This window comes from Anomaloglossus baeobatrachus, chromosome 7 (assembly GCF_048569485.1).
Source record: "Anomaloglossus baeobatrachus isolate aAnoBae1 chromosome 7, aAnoBae1.hap1, whole genome shotgun sequence".
Taxonomy (NCBI): Eukaryota; Metazoa; Chordata; class Amphibia; order Anura; family Aromobatidae; genus Anomaloglossus; species Anomaloglossus baeobatrachus.
The window spans coordinates 39,949,454-39,971,953 of NC_134359.1; the positions used below are offsets into that span (position 1 = coordinate 39,949,454).

At 43.3% G+C, this 22,500-nt stretch overlaps 1 protein-coding gene across 1 annotated transcript in view; it reads left to right on the forward strand.

The window, feature by feature from the left end:
- Window positions 1-22,500, forward strand: part of GPD2 (glycerol-3-phosphate dehydrogenase 2) — a 215,591-nt gene that overhangs the window by 131,689 nt on the left and 61,402 nt on the right. The window contains 2 exon segments of the mRNA XM_075317236.1: window positions 18,581-18,715; window positions 22,279-22,454. Coding sequence (XP_075173351.1) covers window positions 18,581-18,715; window positions 22,279-22,454 — 311 coding nt within the window.

Genomic DNA, 22,500 nt, shown 5'->3' on the forward strand with positions numbered 1-22,500 from the left:
ATGTCTGCGCAGACGCGAGATTTTGCCAGCTTCCGTTGTTGGCACCCGAGGCGTCATCCGTGTCAATCAGCACAAGAGGACGGCAAAAGTAGGAACAGTAGGCGCAGAATAGGACACCCATTGGACCAGACCGGATAATTTACTTGCTGGGCAGGAGATTTTATAAGGGTATTTGTGGGGTCTATCTTGAAGTCAGGGTGTAACATGCACCTTTTATAGAATGCAGCACACATGCTAGTTTTAGTTTAGAGGGATAAAATCTAGTGGTGACAGGTTCCCTTTAAGAACAAAAGTTGGATGGTATCAAAAATGATGATCTTAAAGGGGTATTCCCATTGAGTACATTTAGGGCTGATGCACAGGATAATGCCATAAATATAAAGTAGATACAGGCAGATCCCACCAATGGATTGGTGCTGAAAATCTGTAACATCATAAACAACATATACTCTTTGTAGAGTTGATCTAGGAGAGAGAGCTTAGATTAGAGCAGGCATATAGACAGTGTTTAAATGCTATTGCAGTAATTGTATACTGCTGCTGCACCATTTAAAAAAAAAAAAAAAAAGTACTTTTCAGGGTGACATACGGTCCTTTCTGTAGTAAAATGGCTGTTTCCTGCATTGCATTCATTGTAGGGATAGCTGCTGGAGGAGGGATAGTTTTGGATTAGAGGCATATAGGCAGGGTTTATTGCTTTACAGCTCTTCTATAGTTATACCGCTGCTGAAATCTAAAAACAAAAGTCCTTTTCAGGGCTACATATTTTCTTATCCTTTTTATTTCTGGAAACCTTGTAAAATGTGAAAGGCCTGCGGTAAAGGACGGGGAAGTGGACATTATGTTGATTCCGCACTCAGACACCCCAAGGAGGTCTTTACACTTCCATTTATTGATTCTGGCCTCTCGCCCTGCTTGTTTGAAGAGGGACATGAGGAGACCGTGTGTGGTGATGCGCATATATTTGAACAGCCTGGTCAGAAGAAGTTGACGGAATGGCAATTAGTCTCTCATGAGGTAGATGATGATGATGAGACACAGTTGCCAACAAGTGATGTTTTTAAGTCAAAAAGTCAGGAGGACCAGAGTGCGGACGTGGGAGACTATATGGTGAACGATGAAATCACTGAACCAACCTGGGAAGGTGCCACGCAGAGTGAGAACAGCAGAGCAGAGTGGGACATGTGGCATAAACTGTCCCTCTACGCCTTGGAGGTGCTGGCCTGGCCTGCCACTAGTATTTTGTTAGAGAGGGTTTTTAGTGCCGCTGGTGGCCTAATAACTGATAGATGCATCCGCGTCAACTGAAAATACTGATAAGCTGGCTCTTATCAAAATAAACAAAACCTGGATTGGCTCAGACTTCTCTTCTCCACCGGATGACCACAGTGGAATCTATAGCCAATTCAAATGTTCTTTTTTTTTTTTCTCGTGAATTCCCATGCATCTCTTCACACCCAAAAAAGGATAAATGCTTCATGGATTTTTCTTTCTCGTTCTTTCTTTTCCTCCTCCTCTACCACATAATCAAGGTCATCAGGCTAATTTGACTCCAAATTTTTAGATGGTCATCAGGTGGCCCTCTCTCCAAATTTTCAGAGGGTAAACAGGTGGTCCTTGCTCATAATTTTTAGAGGGTCATCATGTGATACTCACTCTTAATTTTTCCAGGGTTTGTAGGATGTCCTCCTTCATATTTTTTTTAGGATGTGTATGAGGCCTACCTCTACAATTCTCTTACATATATAGATTAATACCCCTAAGGGATAAATGTTTTTCAGCCCTTGCACTTAGAGCATAGGATATACCAGTCTAGGAGTCCCACTCCTTAAAAATGGGAAAAACACGTTTTCTGAAGCCCTCCTCTGAATGTCTTCCAGGGTGTATTGCAGCCCCTCCTTTTTAATTTTTGGCAACCCTTGCACTTAATATATAGGCTTTAGGAGTCCCACTACCGCACAATTTTAACAGAATGTGGATAAGGCTCTCCTTCATGTCTAATACAAGGTATATCAGAGTCCCTCTTCCTTCTAATTTTTGGCAGTTCTTGCATTGTCCGCATCGGCATTGTGAGTTCGAGTCTCTCCTTCCGAAATTAGTATGTGTCTGACCATGTCACAGGCACCACATGCCCAGATAAGGTAGTGAAATATTAAAATTACATTTACCGGTGACCACTGGTGGGTGTAGTTTTATTTCCCCCTTTACTATGTCATCTACTGTAGTCACAAGTGAAGGGGAAATACGGTGAGAGATGTCCTCTGCCTCCTCAGCCCTCCTGTTGGGGTCCTCCATAAAGGTGCTGTAGTTTCCCATTGACTTCCATTATACTTGTTACTCAAGTCGAGCCTGTCCGAATGTCCAATACTTTTAGTGCTCACTCATCACTATTCTGTATTTATTACGATGTGTCGCCTTTATACATTTATACATACATACATATATATATATATATATATATATATATATATATATATATATATATATATATATATATATATATATATATATATATATATATATATATATATATATATATATATTATATATATATATATTATATATTATATGTGTGTGTGTGTTACTCTATGTTTCCTTACTTTGATAACACATTTTAGACCAATGTGATCAGTCGTTGAGCTTGGTGGAAAATAATCAAACAAACGAAAAAAATAGTAGCATAGCAGACGCTGGGCATAAGGGAAATATTGGAAAGCTGGAAAAGGAGCTAAAAAGATTTAGAGAAATCGCACCCAAAACTAGGTGTGTTCTTGTGTGTATGGGGGACACTACCAGGCTTAAACTGTCTCATTACAGTATTCAAAAGGGTAAAATGTAGAACTTTCTTTGAAACAGGTGTTGTTTAAGGCATAGAGTATGCATTCCTTAACCAAGAATCAGCAAAAACACTAGTGCATGCCCTCATCATCTCCCGCCTCGACTACTGCAACCTCCTGCTCTGTGGCCTCCCTTCTAACACTCTCACCCCTTCAATCTATCCTACAACTTTGCGGCCTGATTATTCTATCTCTCCCCCTGCTATTCCCCAGCCTCACCACTCTGCCAATCCTTCACTGGCTACCTATTGCCCAACGACTGCAGTTCAAAACCATAACCATGATATGCAAAGCCAACACAACCTGTCTCCTCCTTACATCTGTTTTCTAGTCTCCCGGTACCTACCTGCACGCACCTCAGATCCTCACAAGATCTCCTTCTTACTCCTCTCTTATCTCCTCTTCACTCAATCTCATAAAAGATTTCACCCGTGTCTCCCCTATACTCTGAAACACTCTACCCTAGCATATCAGACCCTCGCCTACCCGTGGAACCTTCAAAAGGAACCTGAAGACCCACCTCTTCCGACAAGGCTACAACCTACAATAACCCTCAGACCAGTAAACCACTGCACACCAGCTCTGCCCTCACACCTTCCCTGTAGACTGTGTTGTACTTGATTTTTATGTATGCCCCTTTTCACCTTGTAAAGCGCCGTGGAATAATTGGCGCTTCAATAATAATATTAATTGAGTAGGGGCTGGATGTCTGGAGTGGAAAGAGAAGGACCGTTTCACACTCAAGATGATTTTAGCCACCCAAGCAGTAGTAGGGCATGGCAAGACCCTTAATTCTAAAAAATAATTATGTATTAAAAATTTTGTCCTGGGTAAAAAGAAAGTCCAGCAACATCCATGTTTCCTTTCTATCTGTCCTGAAATTTTATCATCCCTCAAGGACAACTCCTTAAGACTGGAGCAGCTCCCGCCAATTTTGCCAGGGGAAGATGCAGCCAGTCACTTTCTCGCTAGGGAAAATGAAGCTTTACACAATTAAAATTTGGCGTTTCATGTAATACATTTGCTGAGGTTTGCCAGAACAGGAGCTTCTCCTTGGTCTGACTCGCAGAAAAGGGCCCAAGTAGTAAATTGCCCATGATGACTTATTAAGGAATTTTAGGGGAGTCCCCTAAAAGAAGACCCACTTTCTTCTAGCTGGAGCAGTGACCACCAGCAAATGCTGCATTCAAGGGTGGACATTTCATTGGGGCTACCTGTGCCGGCCACTCAGGGGCCCAAGAGGTAAGGAGGCTAAGATCACCTCTAAAGCAGGTGCAATGTGGATTTCGATGAGCTCTTGGGCTGTAATGGGCCCATATATTGTTCTTTCAATGGGCCCTTTTCTGTCGGTGTCCACCAATGACTGCATTTATGTGGAATATACTGGTTTTCTCAGTGATACATATGACTATTTTGTTTTATAGGGCGCAAAACCAATCAAAAGCACCCTAAAAACGTCAATGATTAAGTGGTTTTTTTTTAGTTTCTTTTATGATGATCTCTTGAGATGTTGTTTTTTTTTTTTATCGGGAGGATCTACCATCCAAGACCCCTTCGGGTCATATATATGCCGCTTTACTCGTGTATATGATTATTAAATAAAAGAAAAAAGAAACTGTATAATCCGTGCTGTAATGACGCCATTATCTCGGTAATGCAGCCTCCAGCAGTGTATAATTGCCCTGCAGTCAGGGATGCTGTCATTTTGGATGCTATGGTCACCACCAACCTTCACCTAAAGGTGATGTAAATGATCCAAAACTTATAAATGCCCCCTCCGCTTGTCACTTATAATGACTAGTGATGTATTTATTGCTATAGAAAGAATATTCTAGCCTAGCGTGGCTATATTGTGCAGATATCTTATAACATCACGCCGGCGTGCTGTCCATCGATACCAGAAAATCACGTATTGTTTTTTTTAGGCGCCATATAAATGAGCGAATCGATCTGTAATGAATCAAGTTAGATCTGAATTTCTCCAGAATTTTGGAGAATCTGAAATCTTCAGAACTTATCTTGCACAGATGCAGTAAAATGTCAGCCACCATCTATTTTGCGGAATTCTTTTGAGGGCCAGTCCTAAACCCTTAGCCAATCCAATTCCTTGTGCTGCCTCGTCTTACAATCAGCTCCCCGGATTCTCAGGTCCTCCTCATGGGAAAACCAAAGCAACATTTCTTTGCTTCAGTTTTCAAAAATCATTGCAAGAACACAGTGATTTTGCCATAATTTGGGGGAAAACTGCAGCAAAAATGTACCATAGATACAACCAGTGAACCTAACCTAAGGCTGGTTTCATACATCCGGCTTTCACGGACAGCAGTATCCAGACTTGCCGGTGCTTCCTTGGCCCGATACTCTACAGCCACAATGGAATCCATAAAGGTATTGAGTTCAGATCGGTGGACTCGCGGCGTGTCTGGACTTCGCGGCCGTTACGTGGACTTCGCGGCCGGTACGTGGACTTTGCGGCCGGTACGTGGACTTTGCGGCCGGTACGTGGACTTTGCGGCCGGTACGTGGACTTTGCGGCCGGTACGTGGACTTTGCGGCCGGTACGTGGACTTTGCGGCCGGTACGTGGACTTTGCGGCCGGTACGTGGACTTTGCGGCCGGTACGTGGACTTTGCGGCCGGTACGTGGACTTTGCGGCCGGTACGTGGACTTTGCGGCCGGTACGTGGACTTTGCGGCCGGTACGTGGACTTTGCGGCCGGTACGTGGACTTTGCGGCCGGTACGTGGACTTTGCGGCCGGTACGTGGACTTTTGCTGCCGGTACGTGGACTTTGGAAGTCAGATGAGTAATTACCGCCGGCTCTCCTGGTTTGTACCGGAAACCTCCTGCAATCCCAGAAGAGCTGGCGATTATCTGGCATAGGGTTCTCCTCTGTGGAGAGCGATGGTGGCACACATTCAGTTTACTTCTTCCTTATAATTCTCCCATGACTGATTTTCACACTATCCGATATACCGTTCTGATATAATACATCTAGTGGTACATCTGACACTTAGTTTCCCTCACGTTACAGAATATCTCTGATGTAGCGATAATAACATGTTGTCGTCTGTCGGCTTCCTATAACGAGAACTTTTGACCTGTCAGAATAATCATTCCCGTGTATTTTTAGATGAAATTCTCTTATTTCCTTTTTTTTTTTTTTTTCTGTGGTTGATTAGTTGTAAAGATTATGTAAATGACTTCCTACTGTATATTCTTGTAGATGTCTTCAGTTTCCTACATGAAAAAAATACTGTAGATTGTTCCACCCGGTATTTTTAGCAAGATGGATAATTTTACTCCTATTCTTAAGGGGGCTTTATACGTTGCAACATCGGTAACGATATATCGTCTGGGTCACGTCGTTAGTGACGCACATCCGGCGCCGTTACCGACATCGCAGCGTGTAAACCCTAGGAGCGACTATCACCGATCGCAAAAACGTAAAAAATCGTTGATCGGTGACACGTCGCTCCTTTCCAGAATATCGTTACTGCTGTCGGTACGATGTTGTTTGTCGTTCCTGCAGCACCACACATCGCTATGTGTGACACCTCAGGAACGACAAACATCTCCTTACCTGCGTCCACCAGAAATGCGGAATGAAGGAGGTGGGCGGGATGTTATGTCCCGGTCATCTCCGCCCCTCCGCTTTGATTGGCCGGACGCTTAGTGACGTTGCGGTGACGTCGCTGTGATGCCGAACACACCTCCCCCTTGAAGGAGGGATTGTTCGGCGGTCACAGGGACGCCGCCGACCAGGTATGTGCGTGTGAAGCTGCCGTAGCGATAATGTTCGCTATGGCAGCGATCACCAGATATCGCATGTGCGACGGGGCGAGCGCTATCGCGCTCGACATCGCTAGCAATTGCTAGCGATGTCGCAGCGTGTAAAGCCCGCTTTAGTCCTGTGATTGAGTTATAGATGCTCAATAGTGTGTGTGTGTGTGTGTGTGTGTGTGTGTGTATAAATATATAATATATATATATATATATATATATATATATATATATATATATATATATATATATATATATATATATATATATATATATATATATATATATATATATATACACAGGGGGTATGGAAAATATTCAGATCTGTTTAAATTCTTCACTCTTTGTTTCCTTACAGCCATTTGGTAAATTCACAAAAGTTCATTTTCTTCTCATTAATGCACACTCTGCTCCCCATCCCCCATCTTGTCAGAAAAAAACAGAAATGTAGAAATTTTTGCAAATTTATTAAACAAGAAAAACTGAAATATCACATGGTTATAAGTATTCAGACCATTTCCTCAGTATTGAGTAGAAGCTCCTTTTGAGCTAGTACAGTCATGAGTCTTCTTGGGAATGATGCAACAAGTTTTTCACCCCTGGATTTGGGGATCCACTGCCATTCTTCCTTGCAGATCCTTTCCAGTTCCATCAGGTTGGATGGTGAACATTGGTGGATGCCATTTTCAGGTCTCTCCAGAGATGCTCAGTTGGGTTTAGGTCAGGGCTCTGGCTGGGCCAGTCAAGAATGGTCACAGAGTTGTTCTGAAGCCAATCCCTTGTTGTTTTAGCTGTGTGCTTAGGGTCATTGTCTTGTTGGAAGATGAACCTTCGGACAAGTCTGAGGACCAGAGCACTCTGGAAGAGGTTTTCTTCCAGGAAATCTCTGTACTTTGCCGCATTAATCATTCTTTCAATTGCAACCAGTCATCCTGTCCCTGCCCCCATAGCATGATGCTGCCACCACCATGTTTCACTGTTGGGATTGTATTGGGCAGGTGATGAGCAGTGCCTGGTTTTCTCCTCACATACCGCTTAGAATTATCACCAAAAAGTTCTATGTTCATCTCATCAGACCAGAGAATCTTATTTCTCATAGTCTGGGAGTCCTTTGTTTTTTTTTTTGTTTTTTTTTTAAACTCTTTGCGGCTTTCATATGTCTTGCACTGAGGAGAGGCTTCCATTGGGCCACTCTGCCATAAAGGCCCGACTGGTGGAGGGCTGCAGTGATTGTTGACTTTGTGGAACTTTCTCCCATCTCCTACTGCATCTCTGGAGCTCAGCCAAAGTGATCTTGGGATTCTTCTTTACCTCTCTCACCAAGGCTCTTCTCCCATGATTGCCCAGTTTGGCTGGATGGCCAGGTCTAGGAAGAGTTCTGGTGGACCCAAACTTCTTCCATGTAAGGATTTTGGAGGCCACTGTGCTCTTAGGAACCTTGAGTACTGCAGAAATTCTTGTGTAACCTTGGCCAGATCTGTGCCTTGCCACAATTGTCTCTGACCTCCTAGGGCAGTTCCTTTGACCTCATGATTCTCATTTGGTGTGACATGCACTGTGAGGTCTTATATACACAGGTGTGCGCCTTTCCTAATAAAGTCCGAACATTTTAATTAAACACAGCTGGACTCCAATGAAGGAGTAGAACCATCTCTAGGAGGATCACAAGGGAATGGAAAACGTGAACTAAATATGAGCGCCTGAGCAAAGGGTCTGAATATTTATGACCATGTGAAATTTCAGTTTTTCTTGTTTTAATATATTTGCAAACATTTCTAGATTTTCTGGGGTTTTTTCAGTCAAGATGGTGGATGGGGGGGGTGTGCAGAGTGTACATTACCGAGAAAAAAATGAACTTTTTTGAATTTACCAAATGGCTGCAATGAAACAAAGAGTGAAAAATTTAAAGGGGTCTGAATACTTTCCGTACCCACTGCATATATAATATGAGAATTGCGCTTTTGTTGCCATTTTCTGAGACCCGAAACATTCTCCCTTTTTCAGGATCCGGGGCTCAGTGATTGCTTTTTTTGCTTTTTGAGCTGACTATTTTAATTTATACCATTTTTTTTTTCTGTAGATGTGATGTTTTGATTGCCTTTTATTGCATTTTATTGCTATATTGTGGCAACCCCAAAAAATGTAATTTTAGCCTGGTTTTATTTATTTTTTTTTCATTATACCCTTTAACGATTAGATTCACTTATTTTATCCAGGAGCCTGTAAGCAGGTTTTTCCATATTTCTTATTTTTTTTTTTTTGTTTGGTGCATGTCCCCTGACCCTAGTCTTATATTCATCCTCCTGCATTGTCACCTTTATCCGGTGTCCCTCCGATCCCGCAGCACCATCTTGTGCCTGTAACTTCTGACCGGAAATCAGAAACTACATCACAAGCTTCCAATACAACTGGAAGGTCAAACGAGGCTCTCATAGGCTAAGTTCATACAGGGCGTCTTTTGCAGCATTTTTTATGTGTTTTTGAGGTCACAAAGATGCACCTAAATGCACGCATTTCTTTCCTCCAGCAAAGTCTATGAGATTTCGATTTTGCTGTCCACACTGGGCATCTTTTGTTGGCTGCGATTATAAGATGCAGCAGGTCAATGCTTTTTGCGTTTTTAACCGTTTTTGAGCCTTTCCAGTCAATAGATTTGACTTAAAAAAATGCATTGGGCAAAACGCGTAAAAAATGTGGTAAAAACGCATTGCGTTTTTGATGTGTTTTTGGTGCATTTTAAGATGCGACATGTGCACATAGCCATAGACTTAAATATGCAGAAATATCCATTAGAGTTAGGCTGCTTTCACACATCTGTTTTTTGCTGAGTGGCACAATACGGCGCTTTGCAGAAAACACGCAACCGTTTTTTCCGCATAGACTTGCATTAGCGCTGTATTGTGCTGCATGGCCTTGCGTTGGGTCCGGTTTTTGCCGGATGCGGCATATTTAGCCGACGCAGCGGCCGGATGGAACGTTGCCTGGCACGTTTTTTTTTTTGTGTGGCGCGATCCGGCGCAATTTACGATGCAAGCCTACGGACGCCGGATGCGGTGTCCTGCGGCAAAAACCGCATCTGGCCGCCGGATGCGTGTTTTTTTGCACTGCGCATGCTCAGTATCAAGCCGCATCCGTCAAAAAACGGACGGGCCGCATAGAAAAACTACTCCTCTGTTCCAGGACCTTTTGTATACATTGTGTGATTAATCACATGGTTGGGAGTGACCAGCCAGTGATGACTTATACGGCGCATGCGTGGTCGACTGGCTGGTCACTCCCAACCATGTGATTAATCACACGATGTATACAAAAGGGACTGGAACAGAGGAGTCGTCACCCCTCCTTGGTCTGATGAAGCGTTATACACTGAACACGTGAAACGCGCGTTACCCTGTTGTGGGGGGCTCTAGGTCTTTCTGTCCTGCACTATTGGCACTCTTTTCGCTGGTAATCTTTGTGTATTGTACGACCACTGGTATGTAATACTGAATGTATACTGTGATTAACTTGTGTGTGCTGTGTAACATCTCATTATATAACCAGCGACTTCCTTTTGTGTTCATATGGCTTGCGGTTGTATTTATATGGGCTAAATGCTCTCTATACTTTATTTTTGTTATTGCCCTGTATTGCCATATGACCTTATCTGTGCCAATGTACCCTTTGTCTTTGCACGCATAGGTTTATTATGTGCTGTACTTTTATATGATGTAATAAACTCTTATATACACTTTTTTGCATCAAAACCACTTTTGCCCTCCTGTTTTTTGTGTAGCCATAGACTTGTATTGAGTTATGGCCTCCGGCTCCCTGCATGGAACACTGGTGCTGTCTGCGGGAGCAGAAGACCAACGTTGACAACACTTGAAGATGCCGGACGTTGTAATACATATGGCTGTGGCTTAGATTTAAAGCACCACTCCGGAAGTGGAAAAAAAAATTTAAAAATAAAAAATGCGTGAAGTGGTGCTTTAACAGGCCCCCAAATACCATGTGTCATTTCCCATTCTTTGGCTTCCTATATAACAAAAGAAAAAATACAGCTCACCGTCTAGATGTGGATATTCTTAATAGTAGATCATGCTGCAGAAGAGGTCAGACGGTACATGGAACAAGGGAGGCTGGAAGTGATTGCACAAGGTGTGGATCCAGCAACAAACGTCTTCATTCAGGAAAGATAAATTCAGTAAAATCCCATTTTATTTAAACTAATTAAAATCCATAAATGGTACAGGTATGAGGACGCGATTAATGCGTTTCGGAAGGGAGACTTCCTTAATCATAACCTCCATAAACCTCCATAAAGATCATAATCATAACCATCATTCTTAACACCATTGGTTATGATTAAGGAAGACTCCCTTCCGAAACGCGTTAACCGCGTCCTCATACCTGTACCATTTAGGGATTTAATTAGTTTAAATAAAATGGGATTTTACTGATTATTTTTTTTGGCTTCCTATATGTCTGAGGGTCCGTCATGGTCTCTCAATGTTGGACTGTCACTGCTTCCTCTGCACCTGTTATAATGGCTAATAAGGGGCCATGACCTTTATTCTTGGGGACCAAGCATGCTCCCTTGAACTCCATTGATTAATATGGCATTTATTTTCATAGATATAAATTGATACATGAGCCTTGTTGTTCATAAATATTAAGTCTTTCCTATCTCTTCCTCTTTGTCTACGTGCTTCACGCGGTCACGTTTGTAAAAACATATGAGAAAAATTAAATGGGAAATATCTACACGTAACACAGACTTTTACAGTCAAAGGTAACTAAAAAAAGGTGTCTGGTTTAATCTACCGTGGAAGTGTCAGTGGGGGAGGGGCGGCTCATACCTCCGAATTAACAAACATTATAAGGGTTATTTGGCCTGATTTATTGCGTTCCCGGTCGGGTATCTGCCGCAGCGTGGATCATTGTTTAGCGCCTGGCATTGGATGCAGACTATTTTTCCTCCCCGCTCGGCAGTCGAGTGCCCGCCATAGTCACATGCTGTTTTTCACTTATGCAATTAGCTGTGTTTATAGATTGCCTGTTATTGAATGAACAACCACGCTAGCCATATCAACTCCGCACAGACCTGCCTTTCCCCTGCCAGACACCGTGCCAAGGTTATCGACTTACACAGGCTTGGATATATTCCAGCTGTTTAATTATAATGTCTCATAAGCAGCGATTTCCACTTCCATTAGTTTATAAATGTAATATGCTATTTTATTCCTGTGATTAGCACCTCATTTAGGCTAGTTTAACTGAGGAGATGCCCCTGCCGCTACCCCTGACTGCTCTCACTGGGGAGAAAAAAATAAATTTAATTTTGCAAATTGATAAGTATCAGGTTGGACATTTTGGAGAATATTGCAGATACTGTTCTTGGACCTCTTGTAGTACCTGGAGGTGCGATCTGTGCCATACGATTTTTTTGGAACTGTCACACATAACAGATGTGCTGCTTATTTTACCTCTACAAATTGATCCACAATAGCAAACAAAAAAGGAAAGGAATCCCATCATCTGTTCTTAAAATATAAAAATATTAAAGGGAACCTGTCACCACTTTTTTGGCCTATAAGCTGCGGCCACCACCACCGGGCTCTTATATTCTAACATGCTGTATATAAGAGCCCAGGCCGGGGGTATAACATAAAAAACACTTTTATAATATTTACCGAACGGATACACGTTGGGCCTTATGGGCGTCTCCATTGTCCGGTGCCAGCACCTCCTCTTTTGCCCATTTTTGTTCTCCTCCTCTAGCTGCGGTGCATGACGGGTCAGACATCATCCACACTCGCCGGCATTCAGGTCTATTCATCCTCTTTCTGAAGCCTGGGTGCATGACACAGCTACGTCATACACACTTGCTGGTCCTGCGCATGCGCACTACAATACTTTGATCTGCCTTGCTCAGGGCAGATCAAAGTATTGTAGTGCTTAGAACAAAAAAAGAGAGACAGGGCAGCACTCACCGATAAAATGGGACTATTTTATTTTTCACTGCTGACAGGTGAGACGGACATGAGGGAATGCAGGGAGGGGAGCACGAGGACGACTGTACCGTTTCGCACCACTAGGGCTGCTTTCACGGGTCCATACACAATCTCTTCTTTTTTTCAAAGTATTGTAGTGTGCCTGCGCAGGACCGGCGAGTGTGTATGACGTAGACGCGTCATGCAACAGGCTTCAGAAAGAGGACGAAGATGGCCGAAAGGGGAGGTGCCCGCACCGGACAACGGAGACGCCCACATGGCTAACCGTGCGACCGTTAGGTAAGTATTCTAAAGTGTTTTTATGTTATACCCCCGGCCTGGGCTCTTATATACAGCATGTTAGAATACTGTATATAAGAGCCCAGTGGTGGTGGCCGCAGCTTATAGGCCAAAAAAGTGGTGACAGGTTCCCTTTAACTCAATCATTAAAATACTCTAAAATACATGTTTCGGGCTATCTGTCCTGCATACGCGTTTCGGACAAAGGCCTATACCATCACAAAGTAGCAAGTATTTGTGTAAAGGAAAGGAAATACCTGATTTATTACACATGTCACAATTTTCAGATTTATATTTGTAAAGTGTATTTGTATTCAGCCACCTGTAGTTTGATAGCCCTAAATGAAATCCTGAGCAACCAATTGCCTCAAGAAGTTACCTAATTAGTATATAGAGCCCACCTGTGTGTAAATTATTCTCAGCTGTTTTGTAAAGGCCTCAGAGATCCACAGATCAGGTGGGAAAAGCTGTCCACAGTTGTATCATCCACAATTCTGGCCTTTATGGAAGAGTGGCAAGAAGACAGCCATGGTGGTGGTAGCATCATGCTGTGGAGAGGCTTTTCTTCAGCAGAGGCAGGGAAGCTGATCAGAGTTGATGGGAAGATTGATGGAGCGAAATACAGGACAATCCTGGAGGAAAACCTGTTAGAGGCTGCAAAAGACTTAACACTGGGGTGTAGGTTCACCTCTCAGCAGGACAACGACACTAATCATCTGGCCAAAGCTACAATGGATGGTTTAGATCTAAGCATATTCATGTATGTGAACGGCCCAGTCATATTCTAAACCAAAACCCCATTGATAATCTGTGACAAGACTTGAAAATTGCTGTTCACAGACGTTTCCATCCAATATCGGTGAGCGAGAGCTTGTGTACAAAGAACAATGGGCAAAATATTCAGCCTTTATATGAGCCAAGCTGGAGAGACATCCCCCAAAAGACTTGCAGCAGTAACTGCAGCAAAAGGTGTTCCTACAAAGTTTTGACTAAGGCGGACTAAATACAAATATTTGCATGTAATAATTTTCAGATTTATGTTTTTAAAATATTTAGAAAACAATGTATCCTTTCCTTTATACTTCACAAATTCTTGATACTTAGTGTTGGTACATCACATAAAATCCCAATGAGATATATTTACGTTTTGTGGGTGTAACGTGAAAAAATTTGGAAATATTTAGGGGTTAAGTATACTTTTTCAAGGCACCAATACTATACCGTATTTTTGGATTATAAGATGCACTTTTCCTCCCCAAAATTTGGGAGGAAAATGAGGGGTGCATCTTAAAATCCAAATATAGCTTACCAGGGGGGGGTAGTGGAGAGGAGTCACCGGAGGCAGGACAATATTGTGCTGCTCTTTGTGGCAGCCGGCGCTGCACGGCGAGGCTTTGTGCGGTGGCTGACATGGCTCTGTGCAGCGGCGGCGCAGATCTGTGGGGTGACTGGCGCGGCTCTTTGCAGTGGCCAGCGACTGTGCGGTGACTGGCGCTGCCTGGCAAGGCTCTGTGCGGCGGCCTGCGCTGCTGTGTGCTGGTGCTTAAGATATCACCTGTAAGTTCTTCAAATAATGGCGTCCAGAGTAGGCGCATGCGCAGATTGAGCTCTCGGAAGAAGCCCCTCATCTGCGCAAGCGCCGACTGTGGCCACCATTTCTTTGAAGCCCACACGGCTAACATCTTCAGAATGGCCAGTGCCCGCAGCGAGCACTAGTACACAGCAGAGCCATCCGCCCCAGCACACAGCAGTGCAACAGCACACAGCAGCGCCGGTCACTCCAGCACAGCTCCACAGTGAGCATCTGGGCCCCCCTCTGTACCGCCCGCAGCATGGACCTGCTCCACCGCCGCTGCCTCCTGGGAACCCCCTCCCCCTCCGGTAAGACACCACCGAATTATAAAACGGAACCCAGATTTTTAATTTTTTTACTTAGCTCTAAATTTGGGGTGCGTCTTATAATCTGGTGCGTCCTATAAAACAAAAAAATACTGTACTCTATACAATATATTCTTGGAGGGGAGGGTGATCGCAACGTATTTAGTTCCTGCCAACCAACCTGTTATGAAGGGGACAAAACAATAGATTTTCTATGGCCATTTCATGATAGTGGTAGCCAATTACAGCTGCTATAGAGGATATTATCAGTTCTTAAAAAATGTAGAAATATTTTCTTCATGTGTTTTCTATTTTAATACTTTACACTAGTTTATTTATTATGTAGTACAATTAGAAATATTTTTTTTTTTTTTATCATCTACGTAAACTCTTATATCCTTGGCAATGTAGTGACCCCTATCATCCAGTTGATCCATTTGGTCAAGCGTAAGGGTCAGGTATACCTTGTAAATGATAATTGGGAGAGGCAGATACACAAGATACACCAGCAAATCTTTCTGTGAACTTCTGATTTGCCTCAAGTTACCTTCATAACATAGGATATTTTACCAAATGACGGGAGACATGTTCCCTGCCTTTTCCAATGGTTCAAAAATATCACATACGGCCTGGGGCCGAAAATATTTTATATGTAACATGAACGTCCTGCGCTTTATTCTTCTAATTGTCTGGATGATTATAAGATTTTAGGATAGATTTCACATAAAGTACTTAACAGGAACTTTTAGGATTAGACGTCAGGGAAAAAAAATCCAATATTGATCCAAATGGCTTCTCCATGTTTTAGGAATAACGTTTATTATTAATAATAATAATAATAATAATATAAAATCACAATTTATTTTTTTTTTTACAATAGCAGCTGTTTGACAGGGCTACCAACATTATTAAAGGGAAATTTCAGCCATAGAAAATTATGATGTATCCATAAAATATGTCATAGATGTTTGGTAAATTGAACACCTATACAGTATATCACAAAAGTGAGTACACCCCATCACATTTTTGTAAATATTTTATTATCTTTTCATGGGACAACACTGAAGATCTGACCCTGTGATGCAATGTACAGTGTCAGTGTGCAGCTTGTATAAAAGCCGCTTTACACGCTGCGATATCGTGACCGATATCACTAGCGTGGGTACCCGCCCCCATCTGTTGTGCGACATGGGCAAATCGCTGCCCGTGGCGCACAACATCGCCCAGACCCGTCACACTACTTACCTGCCCTGCGACGTCGCTGTGACCGGCGAACTGCCTTTCTAAGGGGACGGTTCGTTCAGCGTCACAGCGACGTCACAGCTGCGTCACTGAACCGCCGTCCAATAGAAGCGGAGGGGCGGAGATGAGCGGGACGTAACATCCCGCCCACCTCCTTCCTTCCGCATTGTGGCCGGGAGGCAGGTTAGGAGAGGTTCCTTGTTCCTGCTGTGTCACATGGAGCGATGTGTGCTGCCACAGGGACGAGGAACAACCTCGTTACTGCTGCAGCAACGATATTAGAGAATGGACCCCCATGTCACTGATGAGCGATTTTGCACGTTTTTGCAACGATGCAAAATTGCTCAAAGGTGTCACACGCAACGACATCGCTAATGCGGCCGGATGTGCGTCGCCAATTCCGTGACCCCAACGAGATCGCTTGAGCGATGTCGCAGCGTGTAAAGCGGCCTTAAGGCCTCTTTCACACGTCCTTGAAAAACATGCACGTTTTTCACGGACGTGTCAAAGGTCCGTATTCCCCTCCGTGAGCCGTGTTTATGGCCCACATGTGTTCTCCGTGTGTAATCCGTGATAACACACGGAGAACGGATAATTTCTACTCACCTGTCCCTGGCGTTGCTGTCCGTGGTGCTGATCTCCAGTCCTGCCCACTCCCTGCTGCTGCTGCTTCCGGCCTCAGTGAAGTGAATATGCAATGAGCATAATGAGCGGCGGTCGGGAGCAAGTGACAGCAGCGGCAGAGACAGCAGGGCTGGAGAAGGTGAGTAATGTTTTGGGGTTTTTTTCTCACAGACACATGGCTTTTCTCCAGTGCGTGTCACACGGAACACATCTGTGTGGTACGTTTGCATTACATGTGACACGTTTGCGTTCCGTGTGACACCCGTGATTCCGGAGAGAAAACTGACATGTCTGCGTGAGAGACACACGTAAGTACGGAACGGACACACGTTCCATGCGAAAATACTTGCGTGTGTCCAAAACAATAAGAATACATAGATTTAAGTGTACGTGTCTCCAATATGTGAGAAAACTGCCAAACACGTACCGGAGGCACATACGTGTGAAAGAGGCCTAACAGTGTATATTTGGTGCCCTCTAATGTCTAGACCGTTGGCAATAAAAGTGAGTACATCCCTAAGTGAAAAATGACCAAACTGTGCCCAATTAGCCATTGTCCCTCCCCGGTGTCATGTGACTCATTAGGTGTGAATGGGGAGCAGGTGTGTTACATTTGGTGTTATCTCTCACACACTCTCTCATACTGGTCACTGGAAGGTCAACATGGCTCCTGATGGCAAAGAATTCTCTGAGGATCTGAAACAAAGAATTGTTGTTCTACATAAAGGTGGTTGAAGCTATAAGAAGATATCCAACACCCTGATACTGAGCTGCAGCACGGTGACCAAGATCGTACAGTGGTTTAACAAAACCGGTTCCACTCAGAGCATGCCTCACCATGGTTGACCAGAGAAGTTGAGTGCATGTGCTCAGTGTCATATCCAGAGGTTGTCTTTTCAGAATATACGTATGAGTGCAGAGGTTACAGGGATGGTGGGGTCTGCCTGTCAGTGCTCAGACCATACTGCATCAAATTGGTGTGCATGGCTGTCATCCCAGAAGGAAGCCTCTTCTAAAGATGATGCACAAGAATGCTCACACAGTTTGCTGAAGACAAGCAGACTAAGGACATGAACTACTGAAACCATGTCCTGTGGTCTGATGAAACCAAGATAAACGTATTTGGCTCTAATGGTCTCAGGTGTGTGTGGAGGCAACCAGGTGAAGAGGACAAAGACAAGTGTGTCCTGCCTACAGCCAGGCATGGTGGTGGAAGTATCATGTTTTGGGGCTGCATGAGTGCTGCTAGCTGTGGGGAGCTACAGTTCATTGAGGGAACTATGAATAACCGCATGTACTGTGAAATACTGACCCAGCTCATGATCCCTTTCCTTCAGAAACTGGGCCACAGGGCAGTATTCAAACATAATGACCCCAAACACCTCTCCAAGACCACCACTGCCTTGCTAAAGACACTGCACATATACGAAGCTAAATAAACTTCAGCAATGAGAAAGGAAAATTGTAAATATCTGCTTTTACAGCAATTTCATTAGCATTTTACATGAGATTGATTTAATATAATTTAATGATCATGTGGAGAATCAAAGTTTTTTTTGGAGTTTAATTTTATATATATTTTTATTTTATTTTTTTAATTTTTGGATAACTGATTTATTGTATCACTTTTAATACATTTTATGAATTTACTAAGCAAAATATGTTGACATGTTGACTTCTGTGTGGGCTATGGCATGAATGGACTTCAATGGATTATCCAGTTATGTGCCCACCGTATAATGAGATTGGAATATTTGTGAGCCTTTAAGTAATTGAAAAGTCAAATTTTTGTATTTTTTTTTTTTTTTATAGATTTAATTTGGTTAAAATGTATTACTTTATATTTAGATGGTAGGAAGCATTGGCCTAAAATGTTTGCCTAACTGGTTGCATTAGCGCAGAGATCGGAGGTTTTCTGTAACCTGCCTATTTTTGTTCCCAGTTCGCAGGGGTGATGTTCTCGCAGCCTGGAGCGGCATCCGTCCTCTGGTCACAAATCCCAACTCTACAGACACCCAGTCCATATCTCGTAATCATGTCGTTGACGTTAGTGAGAGCGGTCTCGTCACCATAGCAGGTAATACAGTCGTCTTAGATCTCCGTATCATATGGTTACACTGAGCGACTAGTATTTTTTATTTGGTGAGTGTTTCATTACAAGTCTGAATCGGTGTTGGGTTATGTGCTTGCAGTAATATGATCTGTCGGGGAGAGTCGGGAGGCCCCTGATATACATTAGATGGTCGTCAGATCCGTGGGATATGACAACTATATCTTTTACTAGCTGTAGCACCCGGCGTTGCCCGGGATAGTAACTGTCTCTCTGTCTCTCTCTCCCAGTCTCTCTGTGTGTCTCTGTCTGTCTCTTTCCTTGTCTGTCTATGTCTCTGTCTGTATTTGTATTAGTCTGTCTCCATCTCTGTATCTGTCTGTCTCTGTCTATCTCTGTGTCTGTCTCTGTGTGTATCTGTTTGTCTCACTCTTTGCCCCGTCTGTCTCTTTGCCCGGCTGTCTCTTTGCCCGGCTGTCTCTTTGCCCGGCTGTCTCTTTGCCCGGCTGTCTCTTTGCCCGGCTGTCTCTTTGCCCGGCTGTCCCTGTCTGTGTCTCTTTGCCAGTCTGTCTCTTCCTGTCTCTCCGCTGACCTCATATTACCTCACACATAAGCTTCTTATACGAACGGTTTATTTTGTACCTATAGCAACCACTGACAGTTGCTATTAATAGCCAATAGCTTGCAGCTCCATTCAGTTTAATGGAAGCAGGATTTTGGAGAGTAACTGTAAAGCGCGGGGGTTAATTTTCCCGCCCAAACATAATAGTCTATGACATTCCCTGAGTCACATGGAGTGTCTGTGCAAAATTTCGTGATTGTAAATGCGACGGTGCGGATTCCTTTAGCAGACACACACATACACACATACACACATACACACATACACACACACACACATACATACATACATACATACATACATACATACATACACACATACACACATACACACATACACACATAATACACACACACACACACACACACACACACACACTTATATATTAGATATTGGGCCTCCCAACCATTCCTGGAAAATAATGGAAAAGGACTGGGTAGATTGAATTAATATGTCCAATCCTTTTGTTCTCCTGCTAGATAAGCTGGCTAAAAGCGTCTTTTTCCACTCTCCAGTACATTTGTATGGAAGGGAGAGGGGGATACAGGAGAAATAAGTGTCTTTTAACTCAGTTGTATATATGAATATACAGGGAAAATTTGCATCTTCCTCCCACCCTCCAAGAAGCCTCTTTTTTTCATTGTAAATGTACATAAACCTCTATTATTACCACAGTTAGGTCTAGAGTACTGCAGTAAATGGTAGTGTGTGAAGATGGGGGAGGAGGGGGAAGCAGCTGCAGTTTGAGTTTTAAAATGAAACCATACACAAGGGGGGAGATAGCTGACTGTTTAAAGGGGTTTTCACAAGAAGCAAAGTTAAATCAATAAATCTTAGAATAATAATAATTTCCACAATTGGATGTGCGTAAAAAGGAAAAAAAAATTGTTCCTGTGCTAAGATAATGTTATTTATATGTCCCTGCTGTGTACTGTGTAATGGCCGTGTCTGACTGTATAGGGACATGGCCTGATCATACCACATCTTCTGGGTCGGGGGGCTGCAAAAGGAAGTGTACAGGAAGCACAGCACGGGATCACAGCCAATTCTTTTTGTGAGGTAAAACACTTCCCTGCCTATTTTTAAAAAATTGTTTTACCTTCAAGAAAGAATTACCGTATTTTCTGGATTGTAAGACACACTTTTTTCCCCTCAAACTGGGTGTAAAATGGGGGGGATGTCTTACAACCCAGATATGGCTTACCGAGGTGGAGGTGGTGGAGCGGGGTCATAGGAGGCAGGGTCGGCGATACTGAGGGTGTCACTGTAGTGTTGCGGCGGCAGCGGGCGCCTGATTGGACTGTGGGCATTATTGAATCGCCCGTGGTTGACGCGGTCAACTTCAACAAAATGGTTGTGGAGGTGGCGCGTGCGCAGATTTACGTGATGGACTTCAAGAAAATGACTGCTAATGGATTTCTCTGCACACGCTCCGCCTCCGCAGCCATTTTCTTGAAGTCCATTGCGTCAACCGCGGGCGATTCAATGGAGCCCGCAGTCAGATCAGGTGCCCACTGCCACCGCGACACCCCAACGCCCTGTCCTGTGATCTTCCCGAGTCGCTCCACTGCAGTGACACCCCCACAGCACGCCAGAAGATCAATGGGGCCCACCACCGCGACACCCCCAAGGCTGCAGTATTGCTGACCCTCTGTCCACGGACCCTCCTGAGATGCAACACCCCCTTCTCTAAACCTGCAGCATCGCCGACCCTGCCTCCTGTGACCTTCCTGAGTCGCTCCACCACCGCCGCACCCCCTGGTGAGCATTAGGATTAAGACACACTAGGATTATAAGACTGATCCTCATTTTAACATTATAAATTATTTTTTCCTATTTTCCTCCTCTAAATGCGGGGTGTGTCTTCTAATCCGGGGCGTCTTATAAACTGAAAAATATGGTATTCACTGCCCTATGCTGTAATGTCTGTATACTCTTTTGCATCCTCCCCTGCGCAGGAGATGTGGTATGATCAGACCATGTCCCTGTATGGTCAGACACAGCCACTACACAGTACACAGCAGGGACACATATATAAGATTATCTCAGTACAGGAACATTATTTTTAAACACATCCAATTGTGGAACTTATTATAATTCCAAGATCTATTGATTAAAATCAACTTTGTATATGGGGGAAAAACCCTTTTAAGACCTTGCAGACCATGTACATTACCTTTCTGTATATTTACAGAAGCCGAGAAAACAGACACAACATTTGCTGGTTAATTTGTAGTGTTGTTGTGGCTTTTTATCTATTTGATTTAATCTAATTAATTATTTGGAAGAAGATCTTGTCTTTCTATTATTATTTTGAGTATTTAAATTTATGTTGTACTGTAATTTGTGTCTATAGATAGTTGGCAGATTCAGACTTTTTTGGCTCCCTTTGCCTACAGCTGTATAAGCATAATAAGGATTTCAGAATAGAATTTGACTACCCACCCATGCTGGTATTTATAGTATAATGATCTGTATTCAGTAATTATAAGGAATCTGCCACGGATATTCGGTCATTGACTAAGTATGGATGATCCATCAATAGATTTAATAATAATAATCTGCATACATTATTAGCCAGATCACTTAGGCCTGATGAGGCTGATGTACTCACTGTGAAAATCCATGTCAGGAAGACTATCAGATCCCATTTCTAAGTTTTCCCTCAATATGTCCCCATCTAACTTGATTAACAGTTCCTCAGTGTCCCTCCTCCCTGCTGCTGCTGCTGAGATCCCACACTGCTCAGTACAAGCTGCATGTGTTAGTCAGGCTGGGTGGGTAGAAATTTAATACACTTGGACTACTAAAATGCTAATTTTAATATCAGGTTTTTTTTTACAGACAACCTAACATTAGTTTTCTAAGCAAGTACACCAGCCCCATAAGAACGAAGATATATGTATGCAGTTTGTATTGTGAAATCTGGTAACAAATCTGCTTTTATCTCTATGGTAAATCCTTTTAGGTGGAAAGTGGACGACGTATCGCTCAATGGCCGAGGACACCCTGAATGCGGCAATTAAAGCACATAACCTGAAAGCCGGGCCCTGCAGAACCGTTGGCCTTTTTCTCGAGGGTGGGAAAGACTGGGCTCCCACGCTTTACATTCGTCTTGTCCAGGATTATGGGTTAGAGAGTGAGGTAAATTGTCTTGACCTGATTATTTTCGGCTTTCTAGATGTCTCTA